We start from the raw sequence: 26,662 nt of genomic DNA, 5'->3' as shown, positions 1-26,662 counted from the left end.
ACTTTGGACCTCAGGTTAACAACAGCAGAACAATGCCCATGTTTGGCCCTCTCAGTACCGAATGAACGAAGCAAAGAAGACTCCATCAAAAGCAAAATCACCTCCAACCCAGTGCACACATCATGCTTCGCCATGTCATCAGTGCACACTCTTCAAAAGCAACACCACCCAGCACTGATGACTCTTCAAACATCACATCGCATCACCCCTCCCCGTGAAAGGCCGGCTCCAGTGAGTGAAGGGTGAAGTGATCAAAGTGAAATCATCCCTGATTGAGCGAACACCTCCAAAACAATGGCCCCTCCGCTCCAAAACGTACGGACTCGCCTCTGAAACTTCAGGCACAAGTTCAAGTTTCACCCAGAGTCAAAACATTAGATGGTGTTGCTTTTTGGCAAACGAGTAAAATCATCTGGTCATGATTTATTTGTTTTTCTGGCTTTATCACATATTCAGATAGTTGTTTTGCCTTTGTTCCTAACGTGTAACCAAAATGATTAAGTTACACCGCATGCATTGTTTCCACGTCTTGTTGCCTTTATTACTCATAAACCACAGTTTATTAGTCAAGACAATTTACAGGCCATTTTTCTTCCACTTGTTGAAAGGCTCTGTACTGTACCTCCCTTTGGTGAACAAACATGTTTAGTAGAATTTCAGTAAATTAAATCAGGCTGTCCTTGAGCCTTTTTTGTCTTAACATTTGATACTGGCTGTGACGTTGCTCTCTGTATCTTGAAACCTTGAACAGAACATCATACACTGCTTATTAATGGCAGAAAGAGGCAGATGTCACCCGACATTAAGCACTGCAAGCTTAAAAAGCAGAGTTCAATGATCAGCAGGTTACCTCTAATAAATTTTCTTCTATTTCATGCTCAAATGATGTGATACTTGTCCCAGTGTCCCCCTAATCCAGATTCGTATACAGCACACCTTACTAGGGTTGGGATGATTTAAACATTTTCTAGCTGGTTTGATACAAGGCCAGACATGTAGCACCGAAATTCCCCACTAGATGTTGCACAAAACTCAGCTGCTCTCAAGAAAATGATAGCAGATTAATGAGACTGTAGAACTACAGTCCATCAGGGCAACTGTAACCCATTGTGTTTTTATTTCTCACAACAACTCAGCAGGACTGGACTTCTCTTAAAGATGAACATCAAAATTGTAAATAAAATAAGACTGTCATGAGTCTCCCCGAACATGTTCCTGATAAAGTTTAGAAATAAGGGTTAGACATGCTTTTACTCTGAAAAGAATACAGGAAGTGTCGAGCCACATGCTGCTAGTTCTCCCTGCTTAATGTTGCCCCTGACAAATGTTGGTTCGGTCGGTTGGCACAAAATCAAACCGCTTAAAGCTCTTGTACCATACCGGCAGAACCAGGAACCTATCCAACCATAACAGCAATCAGTCTCCTCTAAGGAATCTAAGCATTACTCCTCACCCTGTGTTAGGTAACCTGCTGCACTTTTACAATGACGGACATCATGGTTTTATAGAAATGAAATCTATTCTATCAGCAGAGCCTGAACCTGATGGCAGCGAGCCAGCACAGTGATGCCTTACTCAAATAAACGTGTGGATGAGAGTGCCCCAGAGCTCCAGCAGAGGAGCTAATCAGGAGTTGTTTAGGGGGTTAGAGAGCGCTCTTTTGGGAAAGGTGTGCAGCACTATGCCATGCGGCAACAGCTAAGCAGGCTGTTTCAATGGGCTCATAGTGCTTTGTGTTTACAGAACAGATTAGCGTTAGCCAAGGGCTAGCGGGCCTAATCTCTCTGTAGGGTTTAGTCCGCCTGGGCCACGATGTGTGTGTAGGGGTGAGAGATATGAACATGTGGGGGTGCTGTGTGTGTGAGCTTGTGTATAGGAGGAGGTATTAAGCAGGATTGCGTGGTGTGGAGGGGTCTCAGAAGTTCAAATATTGAAGGTTGGCGACCTCTCCAATCCTTCACACCAAGAGGGTAATCACAATGTCAATCCTTTCAGAGTGACTCCCACAGGACTCCCCCGCGTTGAGCCTGTGTTTATTCAAGGCATGTTGCTATACTGGAGCACTGAAAAGACCCTGGTGATTGAAGAGATTTCCTCAAATCAAGGAGATCAAGGACACAGTTCTGAGCTGAGAATGGAGTCAGTATTCAGCTCCCAGACACACACATGCCTCTGAAATCCAAAGACGAACCAATATTAATGCAAATAGTGTGTAAACAGTATTTTCTAACTCTTTATTGTCACAGTCCATCAAAGAAAAGATGCAAAAGCAGACGATCAGACAGGCAGTATAGCGAGATTCATTGATAAGCTTGTGTCCAAAGTCAAAAATCCGAAAATCCGAAAATTGAGAGCCCTAAATCCAAAGAAAAAACAAATTGCAGGCAAAGGAAAGTCCAAGGAAAAATCTAAAAAGCAAGTAAGAAATACAAAACCAGAAAAACAAAGTGGGGACAGAGAGAACACATGAGGAGCAGGCACACTCAGACTTAAATACACAAAAGCTAATGAACAAATGAAACACAGGTGTAGACAGAAGACGGCTGGGACAACAGACAAAGACAGGAAGTGGAAAGTAAAACATGACACTCAAGTGTCTTATCTACAAAATTAAACAGATTCCCCAAATCCCAAACCATGACATATAGTTAAAAGTTTTGTAAACCATAATCTGATTCTAAAAAATGTCAAAATAATGAGTAAAAACAGTTTAAACATTAAATAACTTGACTTTGTGATGCATTCAGCTGAATATTTATCAAATATTTCATTCATGTTAATGTTTCACACAGGGCCCCACCGTTGTATGTCAATCAACAGTAAACCATCATCTAATGGGTGAGCAACAACTCATCCAACTGCTCGTATGATCTCACTTCAGATTGCTCGTGACAGGCCTATGCTTCAGCCACAGCTCATGTATTCTGGAGACGTTCAGGCGTCAGCAGAATGAGGTCTAGTCAGGAGAGTTCCTTTTCAACAGCTGGATTTAAAGTGAGAGATAAATGGTCCGAAAATACCGTGATTAAGATATCCGACAACACATCCCCCAAAGCGGTGTGCTGTCGACTTCTGTGCTACTGTATCTCTTCTCTATCAGCATGTGTGGCTAAGGTGTTGAACCACAGAGGATTAGGCAGTTTCAAGTCAAGCCAAGACACGTTTTTTTTTTCTCTTGGAGAGGAAACCCAGTGCTTGTTTTGGGGATTTCGATATGAGTGAGCTGAAGAGAATAAATTCATCTTGACATCTTAATCCTGCTGAGATGTTTTTTTTCCCCAACGTACTGTAATTCAATGCTAGATGGTGCATTATGAAACGTATGCCAGGATTCATTAATCTCTTTGTTTGTCTCCTTATCTTGTCTATCTGTCGCTCTCTCTGTGGGCCAGAACTGCTGCAAGCTGGCAGTGTGTCTCTGTTCCTGGGCCCCTCCGATGGCCTCCACTCCCACTCGCAGCTGCTGGACGAGGAGAGAGGTCGTCTTCTGCTGGGAGCCAGGGATCACATCTACCTGCTTGACCCCGACAATCTGGCCAGGGCCCCCAGAAAGGTACAGTATGTTTATAAAGACCACAGATTCACAGATCAAGAATGAGCTTCGTGCAATAGATAAACAGCCGTTTTTTTTTTTTTCCCTTTACTTTTGTAGCTATTCAGGCCCATTAACTATACTTGAGAGCTTGTTTAGGGAGACGCTGAAGTGTTTACAGCCGTGTTAAGAGTCCCCGCGCCCTCCGACAGGAGGAGAGTGCTGGAAGAAATTCAAGTTCGAACAGGAGATGGTGTCTCCCAATCCCCGAGACATGCAAACTCATGCTTGGAGTCACTCGAGACAACCTAATCACCTCTGTTATTTGCTGCGAACGGCTCATTGTTGTGGAGAGAGAGTCATTTAGCCTCAGCTCGTGACGCTTATACCTGTCTTGCCATTAAGTGGGGTGATGTAAGGTATTATTTTTCCATTACCGTGCAGCTAAGTCGAAAATGCACTCAGCCGTGTATTGTTTTAGAGAAGAGCTCACCTTTCAGTCAACAGCAGCCTGACACTGTCTGTCTGCTGAGGTCAGCGACATCGCGGTGGAGGGCACGCGCACGAGTGTATACACATCTACGGAGCTCGCGCTTGCACATATGCACGAAGACGGGGATGCATTTTGGACGAGTGCCACATGTTAAAGTTTGCAGACGTGAGTGTGTGTTTATGCAGCTGAGGCCGATATGCTGGTGGGACGACGGCGTGTTTATTTGATTTTTATCTGGTTGTTTTAACTCTTAGACTTGCTCTCGAAGTGGTGCCTTTTGCTGTTGCCTCTCTGGTCATTGATACTGATGCCGGTGTGATATGCATCGCAAGTCAAATTCTCTCTGCCTTTTGGGACCGGCCGTCAGCAGCGAGTAAGGTCGAAAGACGCAAACTCAGTCTTTATCAGTTAACGAAGAGGCATACCTGGAGAGGGACCCCTCGGGCTGCAAACATTCCAGTTGTTTCAGCCTTGATTTTCAGGAGATAACCTCTATGCAGTAAACATTTTTACCACCGCATTTATGATCTCGATACGCTGTAAAAACTAGGCCACTCATTTCAGTCGTTCAGCGTCTCATAACCAGTTTAATCCCTCACACAGGCCACACGCTGCTCAAGTTAGCAGATCACGTTGTCACACTGGTTTTCTGTATGAACTCCTCGGCGGCATGCAATGATTCAGAATCATGAGATGCTCTAATATTTTTGCCGGTGTGTTTACACGCGCTCTGAGGCTCCGTCGACCCATGAATAAGTGCGGCGATAGCTCTCCTTGGTAGGATTTAGAGGTAACACGCTAAGCACATAAGCCTGTTATAACACATGTGTGAACATGCTGGGGTACATTGAAAGGACACAGGATGCTATACACACATCGCTCTTTTGTACCAGCACCCGAAGGTGTTGATTATCAGAAAACTGAGATCGGGTTTTTAAAAATTACGCAAAGAGAGGTGAGGAGCGAAAAAGTTTGTCGATGATCGTTAAAGTTCCCACGAAGCAGCTGTTGGAGTGCTATTCGCTGTTTGTTAATGTAAAAATAGGCAGCAGCTAATAGAAATGTAGGTCACGCTCAATCTGACAAGCAAACCAGCTAACGCCAGCTAACGTTACATTTAACAGCAGTTAGTGATTACTTTAGCAACAAAGCTGCCATTATCAGTCACCAGGAAACTCAAAAAAATTACCTTTGTACTGTAAGTGGCCTCCTTCGTCGTTTTCCCGAGGCTACATATAGCCCCGGTCCGGAGGTGTTCTCTAAGATGCTGCTGGTTATCAGAATGTTTTCTACAACTTGTCTACAACAGGACAGTTAGGAAAAAAGTTATTAATGTGAGTTTTAGTACGAGTTATGAATAAAGTTATGCTTTTGTACAGTGGTCCGTGAGGTTCTGTCCTGAGCAACGTATCCCTCTGCTGGAGTTCCTCTTTTTATACATCAGTGGCAACGTCATAAAATAAAGAAAGCGTTTACTGGACGAAAAATGTATGTATGCCCCTGAGTGCAGGATGAGTCATCAGCATTTTTTAATTATTTTTCAGGAAGTTACAAGGTCTAAAATACCTTTGAAATTATAGTCAAAACTGCATTTCCCCCCACTGTTTGGACAGACATAGACATATGTGGAAAAACTTCAGTAATTTAATTTAGATAGCACTTTTCAGTGAACAAAAGACTGCGCAACATATTGTGCCTTTAAAACGGCTTTGATACGATAAAGAACTGGTCGGCCTGATCTTCTCTGACAGTTTGTTCCAGAGTCGAGGGCACTGATGGCCTAAAGAGCCACTAAAAAAACCTTCTGGGGGATCTCAGGCTGCACTTAGGCTCCTATCAGGGTTAGGGGATCAGGAGCTTAGTCGGTGGAACCCTTTAAAGTGATCCATAAAAGTTTATATTCGACTCTAAAATGCACAGGAAGCCAGTGTAGAGATGCTAAAACAGGAGTATGATGCACTCGTCTTTCAGATATTGCGAGAAGTCTGGCTGCTGTGTTCTGAACCTGTTGAGGCTTAAACACATTTTATTTTTATTTTATTGATTCAGCAGCTACGACTGCAATCCAGTAGTCTGGCAAACATTGAAAACATTGAATGAAAGTGTAAGGGACAGTGGAGTGGAGCTCAAAACTTTAAAACTTGAGTCATAGTAGCATATGAAGGAAAAATAACTGTACAGCGACTGTTTTAAGGATCTGAAGTAAAAGACTCACCTGCTACATTCTCCTTGTTTTTAACTGTCATTAGATCTACTGGCCTGCTCCCCGGGACCGAGTCGAAATGTGCAAACTGGCAGGCAAAAATGCAAATGTAAGTGCCTCTAAAGCATCTATAAAACCTCTGCGAGCTGTAATGCACCATACACCCGTTCAGTATGAGCTCATCCTCGCTCTTTTTTTTGTCCCGGCTTATCCCAGCTGGAGTGCGCCAACTTTGTCAGGGTCCTCCACAACTACAATCGAACACATGTCTACGCCTGTGGGACGGGAGCCTTCCACCCTACCTGTGCTTTCATTGAGCTAACCGGCCACAGAAAGGTAAAGTAAAGACTTGAGTGAGTGAGGAATAGTTTTGGCACGAGTTCAGGAGTTGGATTTACATTTTTTGAAAGAGTAATATAATCTTCCTGTCCGACTCTCAGGACGGCGCGTTCCAACTGCTGTCTACCACAGTGGAGTCTGGCAGATTGAAATGTCCTTTTGACCCCTTGCAGCCATTTACCTCGGTCCTCACAGGTAAGACGAGCCACCACTCAGTACTCTGGCAGTCCTCTACCCGCCTTATCTCATGTGCTACAGAATTTTATTGCCGCTAAGCACCATTCACCCACGGACAAATTCTCCATTAGCCGTTGGAGTGAATTTGTATTCGTGCAGTGTCTGCATCTACAGCACTTTTTTCTGCAAATGATTTGGTCAACAAAGAGGCAGGCGAACATTTCTCAGGCGCCGATAAAGTCGCTTGGCAGAGGACGGTAAACAACAAGTGTTTCTGAGCCTTATCGCTCCTTCATATGTTTGTTTCTTGAAATGTTCCTCGGCCTGTGTGGGTTTGTAAAATGGGCTCGCTAGGGGAAGCCAGAGAAATTCGAAAAAACTAAATGATCTGTCTGGTGATATGTTTTTATGATTGCAGACATTATTTGACTTTTCATGTCCAAAAATTTACTGAGTGTCTGTCTCTGTACCTGGTCCAGATCAGTACCTGTACGCGGGCACATCTTCAGACTTCCTGGGCAAAGACACGACCTTCACGCGCTCCCTCGGCCCTCCGCCCGACCAGCACTACATACGCACGGACATCTCCGAAGACTACTGGATCAATGGTGCGCACAGGCTCGCGCGTATCCACATTGACATGTCGAGTGCACTCAAAACTTGTTATTGCTCTTTCTCCCAAACTTACAGCCTCTCTCCTGTGACACAAAGAGCCTCTCTGTGCCCTCAGGATGGTTATTGGCATTCCGATGCAGAGGAAACAGCCCACTTATTCATTTAGCTGGAACTTTTATATGAATGCCATAGCTGAAAAAGGGACCACACCTACGGGGGAATTTACAGTGTGCCACAAAGTTCACAGTCTTAGTCACACAACCGCTTAGCCACACTTACACACACACACACACACAAGCATGCACAGTCATCACTGAGGAGGGACTCTTCCCTCTCTGTGTACATCTCCAGGCTCCAGTGTTTTGCAGCCACTGATGGGTTGTCGTGTATCAACAGTTGTCACAGGCGTCCAAATCCTTACACATGGTCTCCACATTTCACAACCGCACAGTCAGAGATGTTTGGAGAAATTACGCCTCTCCCCGTCTTCCTCTCTCGGTGTATGTATTCAGCGTGTTGGCGCAGGGCAGGCGGGGGGGGGAGAGAGCGAGCGAGAGAGAGAGAGAGAGAGGGAGAGAGAGAGAGAGCACATCGCCTCTTGCAGCGTTTTCTGTTCCTGCGAGCCTGTGGAACATCTTTCCAGTGCCGCAGGACTAACAATGACCTTCTGTCGAGCGTGTTAGCGGTCGTACATTAAGCTGTTCCAGTCGGGGAATCACCCTCTGGTGGTTGGCTCGGCTTCTCGGGGCTGAGCTAATGTTGATGTAATGTCACTGCAACACTTAAGCTTTTGGACCAGTTCCCCTCTGAATCAGGACACTGATGGCAACATGCTGTTGATAGTCCCCCCCCACTATTTCCTGCATCCCGTATAGTTTCTGCTTTCCTTATTTAACATCACGTTTGTTTCTTTTTTTAGGTCTCCGTTAAGATCATTCCTTTTTAAGGGCACTGATATTAGTAGGACATACTTTTCTACATGCAGTATATAATGCAAACATTGTGGAACCTGCCACTCATAGCGACCCGGAGAGAATCATCATCCAACTCTGCCATTCCTCTTGGCTCTAGAGAGTGTTTTTAGCTGCTTTTAGCTCGTTGTTTTGGCCCTAGAGTCACTTCACTGTCTTTTCGCTCTGAGCAGCTTTAACCAACCTCATTTCAAGCTGCAGCAGGCAGTTGTTTTTCTCCTATAAACCCGCTGAATGCTAATTGTCCAGTACCAAACGGCAGACAGACAAAGTTAGCAACTAGCTGTTGAGCATAATGGAAAATATTGCATCTACAAAGCCAGGTTCTTCACTTGTTGACTATGGAGACAAAAAAGGGAGCAAAAAGAAGAGTGACGATTCTATTCATTGTGTGTACAGAAAAACAACTCTAAGCTTCTCTGTTTCTGCCTGATGGGAAATTTGTTTCCTGACATACTCAACTTTAAAACTCTGTCAATGTTGTGTTGACAGCTCGTTCAGCGTGCCAAAAGTTAATCCAGCTTTAAATGCAGGAATTTTCCCTTGTAATTAAATACCTATATAGTGGTATTAGTACTTTTAATTAAAGGATCTGTATACTGTTTCAAACGTGATTAGACTAGATATCTGAGCCTGGGTGTTCTCTGTGCCACGCTGCTGCCTAACAGATACTGCTAGACAGGCTGAAAATCATCGCAAAGTAAACAGAACTGCTTTTAAACTAACCTAAATATGCTCGCAATCACTGTGTCATCCATTAATCCAGCTGAATGGCACCCTAAAGACGTATGTGCAGCCTCGGCTCGAGCTTAGTAAATAGTTATGGTAGTAAATCAGGCCTTCCTGTAGAGATACATAGCAAGACTGTAAATAAAACCTGTGCTAAGTGTAGTGTTAATGCCACCGCGAGGCTGCAGCGCATGGCAAAGCCATTACCGGACTTATTTTAACACTCTCCCCGCTCTTTCTCTCTTCCTCTCCGTGTCTTCAGAGGCCAGGTTTATATCTGCGCACCCCATCGCAGACACCTACAATCCTGATGACGACAAGATATACTTTTTCTTCCGGGAGGTGTCGTGGGAAGGCAACGACAAGAGCATCGTGTCCCGGGTGGCTCGTGTGTGCAAGGTGAGATATTACAGAAGAGGGGGAGGTGTGGAAAGTGGGAGGTATAGCGAGGCATGGAGGGAGGATATAGACGGATGGGCAGACGGGAGGACAGAATGAATAGAAGGGAGCAAACCCCGGCTAGTAGCCTATACTATACACGACCTAAGGCATTGTTTTGGTAATAAAAGAAATGGTGCTTCAATGGAAGATTATGACAAAGTTTGTGCAACCTAGTGGGACTATAGAGAAAGACTGTAGGAGTACAGGACCCCTTACAGTGTGTGGGAGCCATAGCTCCTACAATGATGTGACCAGATAAAGATCTTTGTGTCGGCCACTACAGAGGTGTTTTATGTCCCCCAGGAGGAGGCCTTCCTGATACATTCTTCTTTTGTAGTCATCTGAAAGAGTCTGTCAGGGCCAGTAAATCATGGTCGGAGCCCCTTTGTGTTCCGCTGACAGGGCATTCATAGTGCTGCTGCCTACACAGTCACAAAGGTCGATGTAGTTGAAAGATCTCCGCGGCATCTCATTGTCGCTATTAAAAGTGATAAAGGATGGATGTTTTGTGGCAGTGCAATTCAAATCTCAGAGACAGACATCGCACGTGTGGTACTAATACATTCCGGAGACGCTTTTATCCGATGCAGCTCACGGCGAGGACAGTGAGTCTCGAAGAGCAGCCTGTTCTCATATTGTGTCAAACTTGGCTGCCTGGCCAGTGTGTCTCTAAGTTCGACGGTGTCTGTACCCTTCTAGCGTCGCTTCTTGAAGCGCCCCTTCAGTGCAGTAGTGTAAAGGGCGAGTTGAATCCAACTCAGGAGGTGCTTTGGGTGCTTTCAAAACTTCATAGAAAAGGTCTTGCGGCCAGGGAGATGGGGAATTGCACGCAGATTGTGGCCAAGAGTAATTTGTTTTGAAGTTTTGTTATGTGTACATACATAAATTAAGTAATTTACGTCATATGACGTGACTTGGCTGTAGTTTTTTTAATCATATTTTTTTCCCCGAATCCTAACTAAGTAGTTTAAGTTCCTAAACCTAACCAAACCATGACCATCTCAACAGATTAATAACAGTCTAGAGGTCATGACATGTCGTGATACTGTATGTGACCTGGATGAGGTCGCAAATGACATATTTATTGCTCACTTGACAGCAGAGCCATTCACATGCAAAACTTACTGGACCAAGAAGTCCTCATTCACAGGTCTGTTGTTAGCATTGTCAAACTCCATTGTCATCAATATTGGTATTATTTATTGAATTAACTTAAAAGGGACAATGAAGACATAACATAAATGTCACTGTTTGATGCACCATTCCAGCGTCTGTAGTCCTTTGGCAGGTCAGAGCAAACAAACTGCACGAAGTGAAAAGACAGAACTACACACACATGCACATCACAAATGTGTGCTTGACCTTTTATCTTAAGGTCTTGCCTTTTTTTTTTGACAAAGTCATTTCTGGAGGATGTAATAGGGGTGTAGTGTACAAAGAGCTGCGTAGTGGACGGTTCAGATGTGAGATGCGAAGACGTTTGAGGAGCATGTTGCGTTTCAGTGCCCATTAAGTTCTATTTGACAGCGTGTCAAAACAACTGTAAGCTCGGACGGCGCTGCACAGCTGACTGAGGACAGAGTCGGGATGGATTGGCGATTGCGGGACCTTTTGGATGCCACACAGCGCGCCGTTAGTCATTCCAAATGGGACTAGCCGTCACATCAGTATGCTAGCATTCGCAGGTCTGTTGCTACATTCTTAGAGAAAAGCTTTCAGCGTATTTATGACTTGGGAGTAAGCTGTAAGACAGACTGGAGGGAGATTCCTCCGGATTACAGCCCTCTACTTTTCTTTCTCTTTCAGTTATCTCTCTCTCTCTCCCTCCCTCTCTCTGTCTTTGTATCTTGGTCTTTCATTATCCGTGTGTTTTTTTCCCTGCATGTAAAAAGGAAAGAGGGCACTTCACTTCAGTCCTCTTTGAAGATTATCACCATTGTGAAACATTGTCATTAAGTGCTTACATTTTTCTTTTTTTTTTTTTTTGGCCGTCTCTTAAAACACAAGTGTGTTTTCGTGCGAGTTGACCCATAACGGTCTTCTCTGTTCCACTTGGGGCCGGCTTTAATGGGGAGGCTCTCTTTCGTTTTCCATGCATTACAAAGAAAGGGCACTTGAACGCTCTCCACGCAGCACAATCAAAGGTCCCCCCCCACTTAAAACAGCGATTCATGTGCTAAGATAAAACCCTGCGTTGTCGATCGGCGGCCTCACTTGATTTCAGTGCTCTCTTCCCACATCCTGCACCTCCACTTGTTTCTCTCCACCGTTCACGTTTCCCCTCCTCTGTCTCCCTTTTTCTCCTCCCTCTCCCTTTTCTCTTACACCCGACGCTCGTTATACTAACAAGAAGGTCTCCTTTGTGCTGGTTAAATAAGCAGATCCATCCTCGAGGCACGAGGGTTCACCTGTTTATTTTCCTGATTAGAGCAGGGAATCTGACTCAGACTGCGATTCTCTGTGCTGTCTCTGTGTCGAAGACTGCGAGACAGATTACGGTTTGGATTGTGGTTAAGTACAAAGTACGTGTATTTTTAATTTGTGTTTTTCGTCTGGCCTTGTTGGACAGCTTGCGCTACGCTGACTGTGGTTTTTTTTTCTTACCGTGCGTGTGCTTGTGTTTCAGAATGATGTGGGTGGGCTGAGGAGTCTGACCAACAAATGGACCACCTTCCTCAAAGCCAGACTTGTGTGTTCCATCCCCGGACCGGACGGAGTGGACACACACTTTGACGAGCTCCGTAAGTGGCCGTGAGAACAAAAAAAGTGAATATGTGGGTCAGTATATCCTCCAGAAAGTACACTCAGAGTGCACGTTAGAAGGGGATTGAGTTTACAGTCGCAGCAGCAGCAGCAGCCAATATTATTCCGTAGCTGCTGCTTCATAAATAAGATGGAGGTGCAGCGGAACGTTTTCTCTGCAGCAGAAGGTAATAAACACAAATAACCTTTATGCTTCCTGTACTTTCTCTTATAGAGGACATCTTTCTGCTTCCGACCAGGGATGACAAAAACCCTGTAGTGTACGCAGTCTTCACCACCTCCAGGTGAGTCCGGTATTCATCACCGTCGTCATAAACACCACCCGTGCTCTCTACTTTTTCCTCCCACAGCCTTAATCTGGTCTCTTGTTCCCTCTCAGCTCCATTTTCCGCGGCTCTGCAGTGTGTGTGTACAGCATGGCGGACATAAGGGCCGCCTTTAACGGCCCCTACGCCCACAAGGAGGGGCCCGACCACCGCTGGGTAGAGTACGAGGGGAGGATACCGTACCCAAGACCCGGAACGGTGCGTTCCCAAACCGAACAGACACGGAGACAAACCGACAGCTCTGAGCTGAAGATGATTTTCTTCTCGCAGATTGGATGAATACAATCCACGGCGTTCTTGCTAATTACAAAATAATAAACATTGCCTAATTTATAAAAAAGTTCTCTTCGGGGGATTCGAGGGTGAAACGTTCAAGATGCTGCAGGGTAATGCTCACATCTGCAACCCCATAACGTACGACACAGCCGTGGCTTTTGATGAGGTCACTTGACATGTTAATCAGATTCTTGTTTGTTTAAAAAAACATAATCAAGGGAGAGAAAGGGATGCGGGGGGAATTTAGTGTGTGTGCTTCAGGTGTGTACAGCTGAGTGAGCGTTGTGTTTGAGCCGTAGCGTTCTCAGAAAAAGGGGGAGCAGGGGTGACACAAATGTTCCAGATGTGCTTCGCCTCGTGCTGTCTTTTATTTGACCACCAGAGGGAGACATGCACCAGCAGATTGTTTGACAGGGAACAGCGGTCAACCTCCGCTCCAGATCAACATTCTCTTTACTCTGTCCATAGTGTCCCAGCAAGACGTATGACGCGAAGATCAAGACCACCAAAGACTTCCCGGATGAGGTGGTCAGTTTCATCCGGTTCCACCCTCTGATGTACCGCTCCGTGTACCCTCTGACCGGCCGACCCGTGTTCACACGCGTCCGGGTGGACTACACCCTGACTCAGATTGTGGTGGACAGAGTTCTGGCAGAGGACGGGCAATATGAGGTCATGTTCCTGGGAACAGGTGAGACGCACACCTCTCATCCTAGTTGCCTCTTGTAATTCCATCTTTGACCAGCAGATGGCAGAAGATTACTATGAGTCCCTGTCAGCCTGAATCACAGTTTGCTGATGCTGTTATGGTTTTTTTTTTAAAAAAACAAGATAAAAGTAAGGTTGCACTTGAATCCTGCTCGAACAGATATTGTGTCAGATACAGTGTCCTTCTCCTCTCATTTTTTATTTGATATGAAAATACTTCAGCACTCATACCTTGCTGGTTTACATTATTCACTCCTGAATGAAAAATACATGCGGTGTGTTTTTTTTGCCTGATTCCATTCAAATCAACCCCTCCTCCCTCCCTCCCTCTCTCCCTCCTGCCTCGCTGTCTGTTTTAGACGCCGGCTCGGTTCTGAAGGTGGTGAGCATCACTCAAGAGAATTGGTCGACGGAGGAAGTGGTGCTCGAGGAGCTGCAAGTTTTTCAGGTTTTTGTGCTCAATACGGCTACTCTCACAAATTCCCCACATCCACAACACAAGCGCACACAGTTTCAGTATTTTCGACGCTTCTCCGGGCGTGAAAAATACTCATCATGCCTCTGTTACACAGAGTTATTGTAGCTATTAATCAGCATTTCGTTGTTTTTCACTCCAACACTGCTCCGAGAATGTGCGTTCACCGAGATGTTAAAGCTGTTCAACTAAGTTTGTTTGACTTTTTTTTTTTCTTTCTGGCAGGTTCCGACTCCTATCCTCAGTATGGAGATGTCAACGAAACAGGTTCGGCCTCATTCTCATCCATCTTAATCCCACGCTCCCTCCCTCCCCTCTCCTCTCCTCTCCTCTCCCTGCCTTTATTCATTCCACGTACACTCATTTGTGTGCATTATGCCCGGTACGGCGCAAGACATACTGTTTTTATCCCCAATTCATTCATGTATTCAGTTTTCATCTCTCTCTTTAGCCTCCCTCGTTTCCTCATAGCCCTCTCTCGTCCTGCTGCCTCATTATCTTAGGGTCAGGGGTGTCAGTAGACACTTCAACCCCAATCACAGCTTCCATTAATCTCCAGCAGTGTTTGACCCGTGTGTGTGTGCGTGTGTGCGTCTGTGTGTGCATGCTCATTGGTGTTTTTCTGTTTTTTGAAGTTCTGTGTAGGAATCTCTTTGACTTCAGACGAGTCAGAGCAGATCCTTTGAGTCACGTTTGTTAAAATTCCTCACGCTGAGAAAGCCTGTGGTTCCAAACGCCCGGTTAATGTTTCTGACACTTTGAATCAGTTATTCCTGAGCTTAAATCACAGAGTCAACCCTGCGAAAAGTTTATTCGGTGAAGAGTACATGTATAAGGAAGACTGCATAAATAAATAAATAAATGCCACCACAAAAATCTGCAGTTTTATAGACTTCTTCAGTGTCTGCTCTCCCCTGCATGTATATCTGTATGCACGTCTAACCAAATTAATTCCCTGAATGGAAAGTGAACTTGAACATGAAATTGATCTGCATGTCCCTAAAGACTTTGGTGTGTGTGTGTGTGTTCACTACAGCAACAGCTCTACGTGGGCTCAAGTGAAGGGCTTGCCCAGGTCTCACTCAGCAGATGTCACCTGTACGGTCACGCCTGCGCCGAATGCTGCCTTGCACGGGACCCGTACTGCGCCTGGGACGGACACACGTGTGCGCGATACATCCCTGCGTCCAAGAGGTACGCCGGAGGATCGGACAGTCGCCGAGTTGATTTGTGAAATCTCTGTTGTTGTGAAAGTAACTGTAAAGATAAAATGACTTTCACTAAAATCGTACACAGCAGTGGTGTTCTGCCACACTCCAACATGCACATGGATGAAATATCAGTAATTAAGTAATAATGATAAAAAGTACATTTTGTCCGTCATATTTGAAGTAATACACCATGTCCAGCTAATCTACAGGGTTATTTAATTGTCGACTGCTTCATATAACTCAATACACAGTATGACTACTTTTATTAGGCAGAAACATTGTGAGATATAATATGAAGTTTGCAAAAATAATACAATTCTCAGACAAATTTGCATCAGCTAGATGAACATTTGCGGGAAAATGCACTTCCTGCTGGAGAGTTATGGCTCCGGTCCTTGCGTGGGGTGTAATTCATTAGCAGTTGTTTAAGTTGTATAAAGGAAAATGCCAGTTTAATGGTCATTTCCTAATGTCATTGTCCTACTTCTAGTAATGAAATTGTATTTTGACATGTTTGAGCTTGTTGCACAATGGAATTTCCATTGTACAACGAGCAGAACGCAAAACTTTTACTTTGAAGGCGAGCGGCCACTGTTTTTGCACTGTTTCGTGGCTTTATTGATAGATGACAGGAAAAAGGATGAGAGAGAGAGAGAGGGGATGACATGCAGCAAAGAGCCACAGGTCGGACTCGACACCTGGGCGCAGCCTCTGTACATGGGACGCCTGCTCTACTGACTGAGCTACTGGGCCGCCGCATGTTCAGTTTCTCTGTACAAGTCGGTTAATGGGACGGGTTTACACTCTGTATGTCTTCGTTTAATGAGACAGGGACAAAAGCAAAGCATTAATTACAAAATACAGCTGTATTACCCCAAGTTGGACAATGGAATTGGGAAATAACCCCTAAACTTACATTTTTCATTAAACCACTTGAACAACCGCAAATTAATTATACTTTATACATGGATCCAAAAAAAGAAAAAGGCAAAAAGTGTATCTATAAACTGCTTTGACCATTTGTTGCCCTACTTCTCAATGCGATGTGTGTGTGTGTGTGTGTGTGTGTGTGTGTGTGTGTATTTTCCCAGGGCTGCTCCTTTATTCTTGGACTGTTGGTGCAGAGTTCATTGTTCTTGCTAAATATGTTTTCTCTTTTGGTTTCTCTTCGCCTCCTCATCCTTTCCTATATGCCAGAGGGTATCAGTCGCTTTGCGGCATTGATTAGAGATGTGGCTCCTCCGCTGATTAATGCGACTGTCATTCCACACCTCCAGAGTGTAGTCCTCGAGGTGTGTCTGCACGATTCTTTGTGCGTCTGCGTTGGTCCTTGCTAGCACGAATCAGGCCCTACAGAATCCATACCCTACAGTTAGAGGTCACACTGTCAGATTATTGGCCAGCGGGGAACGCTGTTATGGTTTGTGGACTAGTGAAGGCCCCGCTTTTGGTCTCACGGGCGTCTTTGAAAGACGATCTTCACAGCGTCATCGAGCGTAGGCCACAGATGTCCCAGCACACGGGACTGACAGGAGGCGGAGGAGGTGAAATGAATACAAACTGAGGGAGCCCAAGTGAGCGACACCCAGCTAGAGGCCAAAGATACTTGATTATCAGTTTTTTTTTTCATTTCCACTTAAACGTGTAGGTAGGAAAACAAATATCAAGCTGCAAGCGAATGAGGCATTTTACTTTCGCCGCAGTTTCCCTTGTGTCGGGCGTTTTTTAAAGTCACATCTTAAATCACGTTTCAAGTGGTTGCAAAAAACAATTGTGGCTGGAGGAAATGGTCGGGCATCTTCTTCACATCTTTTTCCGATAAATGCAAATGTGACATTTTGTAAAACAAACCCCAGTTTGAGATGTGTGAGACCTTTTATTCACTTCTTTGCTCCACTGATTCTCATCTGAAAATGTGTGTGGGTTTTTTTTTTGTTTTCAAGAAACACACAGGCTCGGTTGAATAGGCGCAGGACGCAGATTTGAAATTGAAACTTGATTAAATACAGTGGTTGGCGCTGCGCTGTCTCTAGTTGTTAATAACCACGTAAGAGTTGACGACATTAATGAATCGATGTCTGCAAGCTCCACTGCCCCAAGCTTCACAGTCATCTCTCAAACACACCCTCTCAACTGGACGATTTCTATAAACTGCCAATCTCCATCCCAGCATCCGCCTGCAGGCTCCGTGAGGGGGGAGTGGAGATGTTCTGCTCACCACCTCCCAATATCTCTAAACTTCGGTTTAACATTAATCAGAGGTGGAGGTAGTAAAAGCGGTCGTTTAGCGTCAAATAGTCCCTGTCAGTGTCGGTCAATGATGATGTAGCATTTTATTGCTGTAGACATTTGTAGTCGAGCTGGTTTTCATCTCGACAACTAGTAGATCATTTGTTTGGAGTGAAACTTTTCATGATGAGCTCTTTTTTCAGCTTCGTTTTCCGTCTGATGCAAGTTTTATTCAAATAAGAAAAAGGAGGATTTAATCAACCTGCAAAAGGGACCAAGACCCTTCAGTTTTTAAAATGATGATGTGAAAGGTAGCTATCCCTGAAACAATGTAGTGGAGTAAAAATATAAAGATGCATATAAATGGAAAAACTCAAGACAGAGCCTCAGTATCTTGAATTATTTCTTAAGTTAAGTGCTTAAATACATGTGATTAGTTCCCTTCCGCATACTGTAATCAGTATTATACTTTATCTACTCTAAATATGTTTGGCGTGTAAATAAAAAACAAGACGTAAAAAGTCCATCATCAACTGTGCGTTTGTTTTCCAGGCGAGCCAGGAGACAGGACATCAAGCACGGAGACCCTGCGAGCCAGTGCTGGGACACGGAAGACAGTACGTACGACTTTGTTCCCTTCAGAAGTGCGGCCAGTATCCGTCCTCGTAAAACAGTCTGTTTTTTCTTTTTTGCTTGCAAGCTGTAAACACACGTCCAGTGAACGAATAAATAAATCACTTAACTGGCCACCAGAGGAAAACCTGCAAGAAGCAGAGCAAAAAAGCCTCGCGGATCAATGACGGTCTTGTTTCCTTTAGGTGTTGTCGGGGGACGGGTGGAGGAGAGGGTCCTGTTCGGGGTGCAGAGCAACTCCACATTCCTCGAGTGTATCCCCAAATCTCAGCAGGCCCAGATCCGGTGGTACATACAGAGAGCTGGATCTGAACGCAGGGAGGAGGTCAGAGAGTGCGCTCGTCTACACACACACACACACACACACACACACACACACACACCACCTGAACATAAATTACCTCACACACTCTTTCCACTCCTGCTTTTCTCTTTCTTCATCAAGGTGGACCTTGTTTTTGCTTTTCTTGACTTTACTGTACCTGAGGGGTCACATTTCTCACATGCAGGTCACGAAGCACGGAAGTTAACCGAACCCAAGAGCATTTATTTATTACATAAGTACTTCAAAAGAATCCAAAAGCACCATCCTTCTACTTCAGCGTCTCCGGCTGTGACTTATGAGCCTTGAACCCATTAGCATCTGTTGGTGCTGCAAATCACGCCGCTGCAGGTCCTGCTTTTAATGGTGAAAATCAAAAAAGACAACGCTTGGGCCGGGAGGACAAAGTGGAATACCCAAAATCTGTTGGGAATTATGGGAATTATGGGCAACACAGGAGCAGTCCAGGGTCCAACGTAGTTCCATGCATAAAGTAATTTTTTTATTAATTTATGGAGGGTTTCCTGAACCCTCCTGCAGACAGACCTGAGGAGATGAGGACGAGACAATTGTTATGTCATATGAAAAATGGATGGTATTCTCATCGAACATACAACTGCTTTCGCCCGTTGGCCACCGTAGGCTCCTCAGGGGAGTCTACACGTTCTCCTAGTTGTTTTCTGGGCAACTCGACACACCAGATGGTTTTGTTCCACGGAGCCATCTGAGAAGTCATCCTTTGAAACCGTTTCAAAAAAAGGGCAGGCACAAAAATACTTGGCCGGTGATTGGACAAACCTTATCTCCATTACAGTCTATCGCGGGCCAACTTTTATACAATGACTTCAAGAGGAGCCGGTGGAGCCAGTTGCTAAATCAAACTCTTGTCAGTTGGGAGACGAGCCAAAACATTGTTATCGTCAAGAAAAGCCTTCCCCGCCATTCACTGCACATCTTTCAGTGAATAATATTTTTTTAGTCTGATGTATTTGGTGCTATTGGAACATCTACGCCAACTCTTGAGGAGCCGCCATTGTTTTTTTTCTTTTTCCAACGGATAGTCGCTTCACTTCGCTGGTCGTCACACCGAAAAGCCCGTAGCAGCCGGTCGCTCCTCGGAGGATTCTGATTGGTTCGAACTTCGCGTCCAGGCTTGAATAAATCTGTCCCAGATGAGTGTTGATATTTGAAAAGCAATTCACGCCTTTCCTTGTCGTCAAGTGGAGCACAAACAGTAACCTTAGCTAGGAAGTGGCAGAACGCTAACATTAGCAGCTGTCTGATGGAGGCTACTGTGGCCCGATGCTGCTTCTAGGTTTTTTACGATTAATTGCCTTTTCAGTTGCTGTTCAACAGGAAGCAGTGACATTACCACAACTGTGTCAGATCCCCTACGTTTATAAGACTTGCAACCTCTAACACGGTAGTGTGATATTTTAGCTTCCCAACCTGAGCATTATGTCAGAGGAAAGTGGGCGCCCTGGGAGTGTGTGAATATGATCTATCGAGTGGGATGATCATCGCCGTAACAGTCAGATTCTGAGAGACAGGGTGGTGGACATGGGAGGACGCACAGGGACACAGAGGTGACGTGTAGCGTTTGAAGCGGTGAAAGAAACCCATTGATGATGACACCCGTCTCCTGAACGAGGCAACAGAGACCTGCTTGCTCAGCACCTCGGCGTCCTCCCCCCTCCCCTGTCCAAACATACAAAACCTTCCTCCAGTGGGCCCGCTCACCACTCGATCCTCGTCCTTTCTCCCTCCCCGCTTCCCACTACAGTGATTTACTCCCACGACCGGTCCCCTGTCCCCTCTCTCAAGGGTGAATGTAAACACCCTGACAGGTGCAGAGGTCACTTAAGACCCATGTGGTCCTTTACAGGCCCGCGTGGCAGAAAATCCAGTGATTTCCTGTGTGTGTGTGTGTGTGTGTGTGTGTGCGTGTTTCTTTATGATCCCCCTACAGCAGAAATCATAACAGAGCGCTCCCCGGGGACAGCCATGTGTTTCGGGGTAATGAACACAATGGGGTGTTTTCTGTGTTTGTGTGTCCAGGCACGCAATGATATGTGACCTATTGTACCCTAGACAAAGTGATGAAGGAGTGAATGCAGGAGTTCTTCCTCCCTCGGGTTTGTTGTGCGATGGAGACAGAAGCTAAACAAATAAAGCGGAACATGATGGATAATACGCGTCTTCATCACCGTCTCTAACGGTGATACATATCCCGATAAACAACCTTAAAAAAAAACGCAGCTTTTAGTGTTTGAAGAAAGTCCAGACGTAAACCTAAAGAAACCAGATGGTGCATTGTAATTCCAACAGTGTTTTAGGGGAACAAACATGAATATTTCACAGGGACAAACACAGCTGTATAGTACAACAGCCTTTTACATTAATAAATGGATGTATCTCTTTGGCACGGCAGCCAGTCAACATTTTAAATGTCTGTAGACATAAATTACCCAAGACGAAAGGAAAGGAAAGGACTTTTAAGTAACTACACATGGTTGAAGGACAACTTGCGTCTGCTAATGGGCTAATAAATTCAAATTCAATTAACATGTCAGACTGCAAACATGGCTCTCAAATTGAGTTGAGTCTAATACTTTTACTATCTTCATTGTGCCCACAGGCGACACGTGTCTGGCTGTAAAAAGAAATATAAGCGCGAAGCCTTTTGCAGTCCTGTTTGCTTCGCTCTCATGTGTTAATGTTTACGATTTAAGCACATGATTAATTGTTTTCTTGGCTGAACCTCAGGAATGCTGCTGTGCTGACAATCGACAAAGAGGAAAGGGGAGTTCAAGAGAACCCCACCGAGCTGGAGGTCAGAGAAAGACTCTTGTGAGATTAGTTATGGCGTGTTTTTCAGACTGCCTTAGTGGAAGTCAGCTGATTTGTTTCCTCGTCTCTATGTGGAGACGTGACTTCACTGTCACTGCTGCTTTAGTTTCTTTTCAGTACCTACCGCTGTTTTCACTCCTTCATTATAATTACCACCCGTTGCTAAACTGGTGACTGTAAAGAAGCTAAGGCAAAAAACCACGAACTTCATTGGCTACAGAATATTGAAACCACACCCATATTAGACCAGGCATGTGTGAGCTGACCAATCAGAGCAGTCTGGCTACTCAGGAAAGTGTAGCTTTTAGTTGGACCCAGGAGCGGACAACGAGGCAGGAGGCTGAGTTGAAACGAATTTATTGAAGTTTCACAGGAGTTCTGGGTAACACTTTCTATGAAGCCCATTCTTATAACGCATTATGATGTGATCATAATACGGTTATAATGAGGTTATAATGATTTATAATTGGTGTTATAATTACTTATACATGTTCATGATGTGTTATAATAACAATTATTAACAGATTATAATGTTTTTTAATAATGTTTTATAAGGGTTTGAGCATCATAATGTATCATAAAGTATGATAACTAATCTCTCATGAACGCATTATAATCACTATTATTATACTTTATAACGTGATTATAATTTATCATAAGTGTTATGTCAAATAATGGCCATATGAGACTGTATAATGCTTAAACAGTGGTTATAAACCAATATAAGCGGTCATTGGATGCCACAGAGTGTCCTTACTTTATTTAAAGCATCCAATGACACATCATGAACATGTATAAGTAATTATAACACTGAGGTGTCTGGAGGACAACACATTCTGACTTACTTAAGTGAGATTCAATCATGACTGACCCACTTAGTTTGAATTCAATCATGACCAATTGATTTTCATTGTGTGAATAGAAGTCCAGGAGGTAGCTTCCAACTGTAAGGGGTCAAAGGTTACAAATGATTAAGTGCTTAGCTAAGCTTGACCTGCATGCCGAATAATAGGAGATGACTAAGCACAGATCAAACTCCTTGTTCTTCTGTTAAGTAATTTGGCAAGGGAACCAATCAGAAGAAGTGGGTGACTTTGAGACGAGACGCTTAAAAAAGGCCCTGACAGAAGGAACAGGGGTGGCATTTGGAAAAACCTTGTAAGAGCAAAAGGCTGAGGTTTTAATGGAGCAGAGGACAAGTATTTTGGCATTGTTTTGTCCTCAGATTTGATAATATCAGAACGCGGCCGCTTCTGATCGGACTCAAGGCATTAGATTCTGTTTTTAAATAAAGATTGCTCTATTTATCCACCCGGCCTTGCCTCCGCAGTATCCTTTATTATCGAACTACACGCCGACACCTTTGAAGAGGGAAGCCCAGAAACATCAACACCAATTATAAATTATTATAACTTCATTATAACCGTATTATGATCGCATCATAATGCGTTATAAGAAATGGGCTTAATAGAAAGTGTTACCGAGTTGGGAAAGTAGTGAAAGAGTAGTGAGAGAATCCGGCTAGAGAGAAGGAGAAGAAGAAGAAGAGCTGCAACAATGGACAGGATGAGAAAACTTGTTTTTGAGCGATAAAGCATTTAAAATTATTCTATTAGTAAGCTATATTAAAAAACCTGACAAATGAGCATACGGTTATCTTCAAGATTAGTTTATCACGCGGCCCTAATTGTGTGACCTTTGTAGCACAGACACATTCAGTTCTGAACAAGATGCCTATTGATTTAGTGTGTTCCACCTTGTAGCCGCGTCTGGTCGGTGGATGTGTTGTTTCTCTCTGGCGGGCTCAGGCGGTCTACCAGATCTCACAGCTGTGCGTGTGGCGCTGGAGCAGGTGATGCCTTCAGTGTCCGGCTCATTTCAACCTCTCGCTCTATGCTTTTTTTTCTTCCCACTCTTGTTTCCTCCTGTCTGTCATCCCTCGTCCTCTCCTGTCCCTCAACGTCCCTCATCAGCCCCACCTTTATCTCTCCTCACGTAATTCACTGCTTTCACGCTCCCTCCTCCTCCTCCGTCTGCTTTGTTTCCTCATACTTTTTCCTGTTGTCTCCACAATTTCCCACAGTCTCTTCCCTTCTGCGTCCCTCTCTCCACACTCCCTGCCTCCTGATGGGTTTTGATAAAGGCATCCTCGACCAGCTGCTCGCAGCACCTGCAGCCTGCGCCGACACTTATTCTCATCCTGCGCTCGTACGCACGCTCCCATTCTCTTACACGCTCGTAAAAGGTCAGCTATTAAAGATGTGAGCTGGAAGAGATTCCTCTGTCTCCCCTCGCAGCATGTGAGAAAGTGTGTGTGCGAGTGCCTGTGTGTGTGTGTGTGTGTGTGTTCACCACCTGGGGTCTGGAATGCTGGCCCATTAGGTAATTTCTAACAAGAAAAGCATGGATGAAGTTGAACCTCATCCACGGTGTTCATTAGAACAGAGCGCAGACTTCCTGTGAGCATGGGAAGCTCTTAATATGTCAAACTTTGAAAGTACTTACCCACTCTTTGGGAGATTCATCTGACCATTAAAAAAGTTGGGTTTCATTAAGGGTTGCACAGCATGCACGCACTCTTGTTAACACATACAAATATGCATGCAAATGTCCCCGCTAGCGCAGAACTCCAACTATGTGCTTAAAGGCTTTGTGTGATACCCGGATACACACAGACACACAGGTACACAAATAAAGGCGGACCATCTGGCCGAGTTTGAATGTCTGGCATTGCCGTGTGGTCGCAGATGCCTCGATTTCTGATGGCGCACAAAAGGCACACAAACAAACACATAAATACGTATTGACTGATTTAAAAAGACTTTGCATACCTGACATTTCGTGTTTTGTATATATTCATCCCACTGTGTGTGTGTGTCAGGTCAGTCAGGTGTGTCAGGAAACGAGTATGTGGTAGGAGACAGGCTGGAAGGCTTAATGTGGGGTAAGGGTCGAGGTCCAACGGGCCTCTGAGGCCTGAGGGTCTGCCTCTGGCTGGACGACACATCATCAGTGTCAGACCTGGAAACCACACACACACACACACACACACACACACACACGGGAAAATATTACTTCTACATGAAGTTTACCCCCCCGGCCTCTTTCGAGCTTTGTTATCAGTTGCACCTCTGGGGGGTCGGCACAGGCCCGTGGGAGGTACGCTTTTGAAGCATCCGCACACGCACAGACACACACACTGGACACACACGCTCTTTCCCTGTCCTCTGAACACAGCTGTGTTGTTTTAGGACCTGACAGCGGCCGTGCCACCTGATGAATCATGGCGGATGCTAAGTGGAAAGAGCGGACCGCAAACATTAGCACACTACTTACACACACACACACCTTAATGTCGAGCACACACACACACACAAAACCCCTCTTTTGCCTTCGCTGACTGCTCACACTCATCACGCAATCTAAAAGATCTCTCCACACCACATCACGACCCCGCCGCCCGGCCCCCACAGCGCCGTGGGTTACCGTCACCGCACCCAGTTCAATGTGTTTCCTGTTTCAGGGGTCATTACCATGTTCAATGCACCTTGGATACAAACCAAGCGTGAAAATATATGTGCGTAAACAGCTTGGCAGGTATGAAGCTGGTGTCATTCTGATAGATTCATTGTTTTGGAGAGAGACAAAAAAAAAAAAAAAGTGAAGACAGCCGTTGTTTTTTTTGGTGATAAACCTCACATGTTTCTGTCTGTCTCTCAGGTCCGGCTGGATGATCGCGTCGTACACACGGATCGAGGTCTCCTGATCCGCTCCCTCCACAGCTCCGATGCCGGCGTGTACGTCTGCGTGGCTCAGGAGCGCACGCACTTCGCCCACACCCTCCTCCGTCTCACCCTTCAGCTTGTAACTCACGGACAGCTGGACGGAAAGCCGAAGCCCAGCGAGGACCCCGTGGTGGACCTACGCCACGCCGCCGAGTCCCGCCAGCGCTACAAAGACTACCTGAGGGTGATGAGCTCCCCCTTCAGCTCGCTGGAGGAGTACTGCGACTCACTGTGGCTGGAGAAGAGGCCGTCGAGGGCGCGAGGACGAGGCATGGGAGCCGGCAAGTGGAAACACATCCAGGAAATGAAGAAGAACAGGAACAGGAGACACCACAGGGAGACGGAAGAAAGATAAACAGGGGTGGGTGGCGAGGACAGTTAAGCAGTGAGGGGTGTGGTAAAAATGAAGCAGGATGATGAAGCAGACGTGACACAGAACTGCAACGACAGATCAACTCAGAGCTAATACGTCTCGAAAGACTAACATTAATATACAGTTCAGGGTTTCAAAATAATAGTTTATACAAGCAGTTTTGATATTTTTGGGTTGTGAATATGTAATTGATCCAGTGTGAGATAGCATTTCATTGTTTCAGAGGAGAAAATATCTCGTTTTAAGATTTTCTCGAAATCTCTCATGAAATTTACAAGATATTTAAAAAAGAAAATTGTTCAAACTCCTTTGAAGCTACAGAAATTCTGGCCGATTTGCAGATGACATGATTCCAAAATGGTTAGTTGTCCACAGTCATCTGTTGACTTGATGAGCTGACCAGATGAAGCTGATCTTTCCTGTAGCAGTCGCTAACATACACAGACAGTTAACAGATGCTATCACTTCATAAAACTGAAACACGTGGGTCAATCGGCGAGTTTGGCGACAAAAATACTTTTTTTACTTGTGGTGATGACAATGCGTTCATGTTGAATGACTGTAAATATGTACAGTATGCTCAGTTTAACCTCCTTACCGATCAGTGTAACACTAATGATCGTCGTGTGTTATGTTATTTTTTTTGTACAAACGTTTCACTCATATGTACTGTAGGCTGGATAGATTGTTTTTCTTATTGCTGTTTTGGAGAAGTTATTTAAATAAATGTGTCTCGGAGCCTCTGTTCTCTGAATGGCTTGCTTACATGAAGAGATAAAAAAAAAATCAATATGCAGGAAATCTACTCCTGCTTAAAAGCGCGGCACTGGGCCCTCGTGAGCAAACAGCAGACAGGTTGAGGACGGTTTGGGTTTTGTTCGGCTGAGCCTCTCCTGATATAGTAACACAAGTCCCTGTGCTCTGTATGCAGATGTCAGAATGATTCAGGACCAGCTGGTGTCTTGTTTTGTGGCAGTGTTTGTACGTACGTGTGTGTGTGTGTACGTGTGCATGAAAGAGAAAAAGGGCGTCTTCAGAATAAACTGATAAAGCCGTGACGGCGACAACATCATCAGGGTCACGATACAACACAGTGTGTCCGTAATAAGGTGTACGATGCTTGGACGTAATGTTCAGAACTACATGATAAGAATCTCTCTGTGAAGCACATGATAAGAGTCCTACGAGTTTAACCTGACACGGTCATGAGC

At 44.9% G+C, this 26,662-nt stretch overlaps 1 protein-coding gene across 2 annotated transcripts in view; it reads left to right on the top strand.

Moving 5' to 3' along the window:
* The window catches only part of sema3d (sema domain, immunoglobulin domain (Ig), short basic domain, secreted, (semaphorin) 3D), a 37,017-nt gene extending 10,812 nt beyond the window's left edge, over positions 1 to 26,205 (top strand). For both annotated transcript variants that reach the window (XM_030426910.1, XM_030426911.1), the window contains exons 3-18: positions 3,393 to 3,553; positions 6,275 to 6,337; positions 6,445 to 6,564; positions 6,669 to 6,762; positions 7,224 to 7,352; positions 9,322 to 9,458; positions 12,127 to 12,241; positions 12,478 to 12,547; positions 12,643 to 12,787; positions 13,334 to 13,556; positions 13,933 to 14,021; positions 14,274 to 14,315; positions 15,085 to 15,242; positions 18,041 to 18,105; positions 18,307 to 18,446; positions 25,014 to 26,205. In XM_030426910.1, the coding sequence (XP_030282770.1) occupies positions 3,393 to 3,553; positions 6,275 to 6,337; positions 6,445 to 6,564; positions 6,669 to 6,762; positions 7,224 to 7,352; positions 9,322 to 9,458; positions 12,127 to 12,241; positions 12,478 to 12,547; positions 12,643 to 12,787; positions 13,334 to 13,556; positions 13,933 to 14,021; positions 14,274 to 14,315; positions 15,085 to 15,242; positions 18,041 to 18,105; positions 18,307 to 18,446; positions 25,014 to 25,433 (2,171 nt within the window). In that variant the 3' untranslated portion in view covers positions 25,434 to 26,205. The remainder of the gene's footprint in view (positions 1 to 3,392; positions 3,554 to 6,274; positions 6,338 to 6,444; positions 6,565 to 6,668; positions 6,763 to 7,223; positions 7,353 to 9,321; positions 9,459 to 12,126; positions 12,242 to 12,477; positions 12,548 to 12,642; positions 12,788 to 13,333; positions 13,557 to 13,932; positions 14,022 to 14,273; positions 14,316 to 15,084; positions 15,243 to 18,040; positions 18,106 to 18,306; positions 18,447 to 25,013) is intronic.
* The last annotated feature ends 457 nt before the right edge of the window (positions 26,206 to 26,662 follow it).

This window comes from Sparus aurata, chromosome 8, assembly GCF_900880675.1.
Source record: "Sparus aurata chromosome 8, fSpaAur1.1, whole genome shotgun sequence".
Taxonomy (NCBI): domain Eukaryota; kingdom Metazoa; phylum Chordata; class Actinopteri; order Spariformes; family Sparidae; genus Sparus; species Sparus aurata.
The sequence above is the reverse complement of the archived record's forward strand: the minus strand, read 5'-3'. Positions and strand labels throughout refer to the sequence as shown.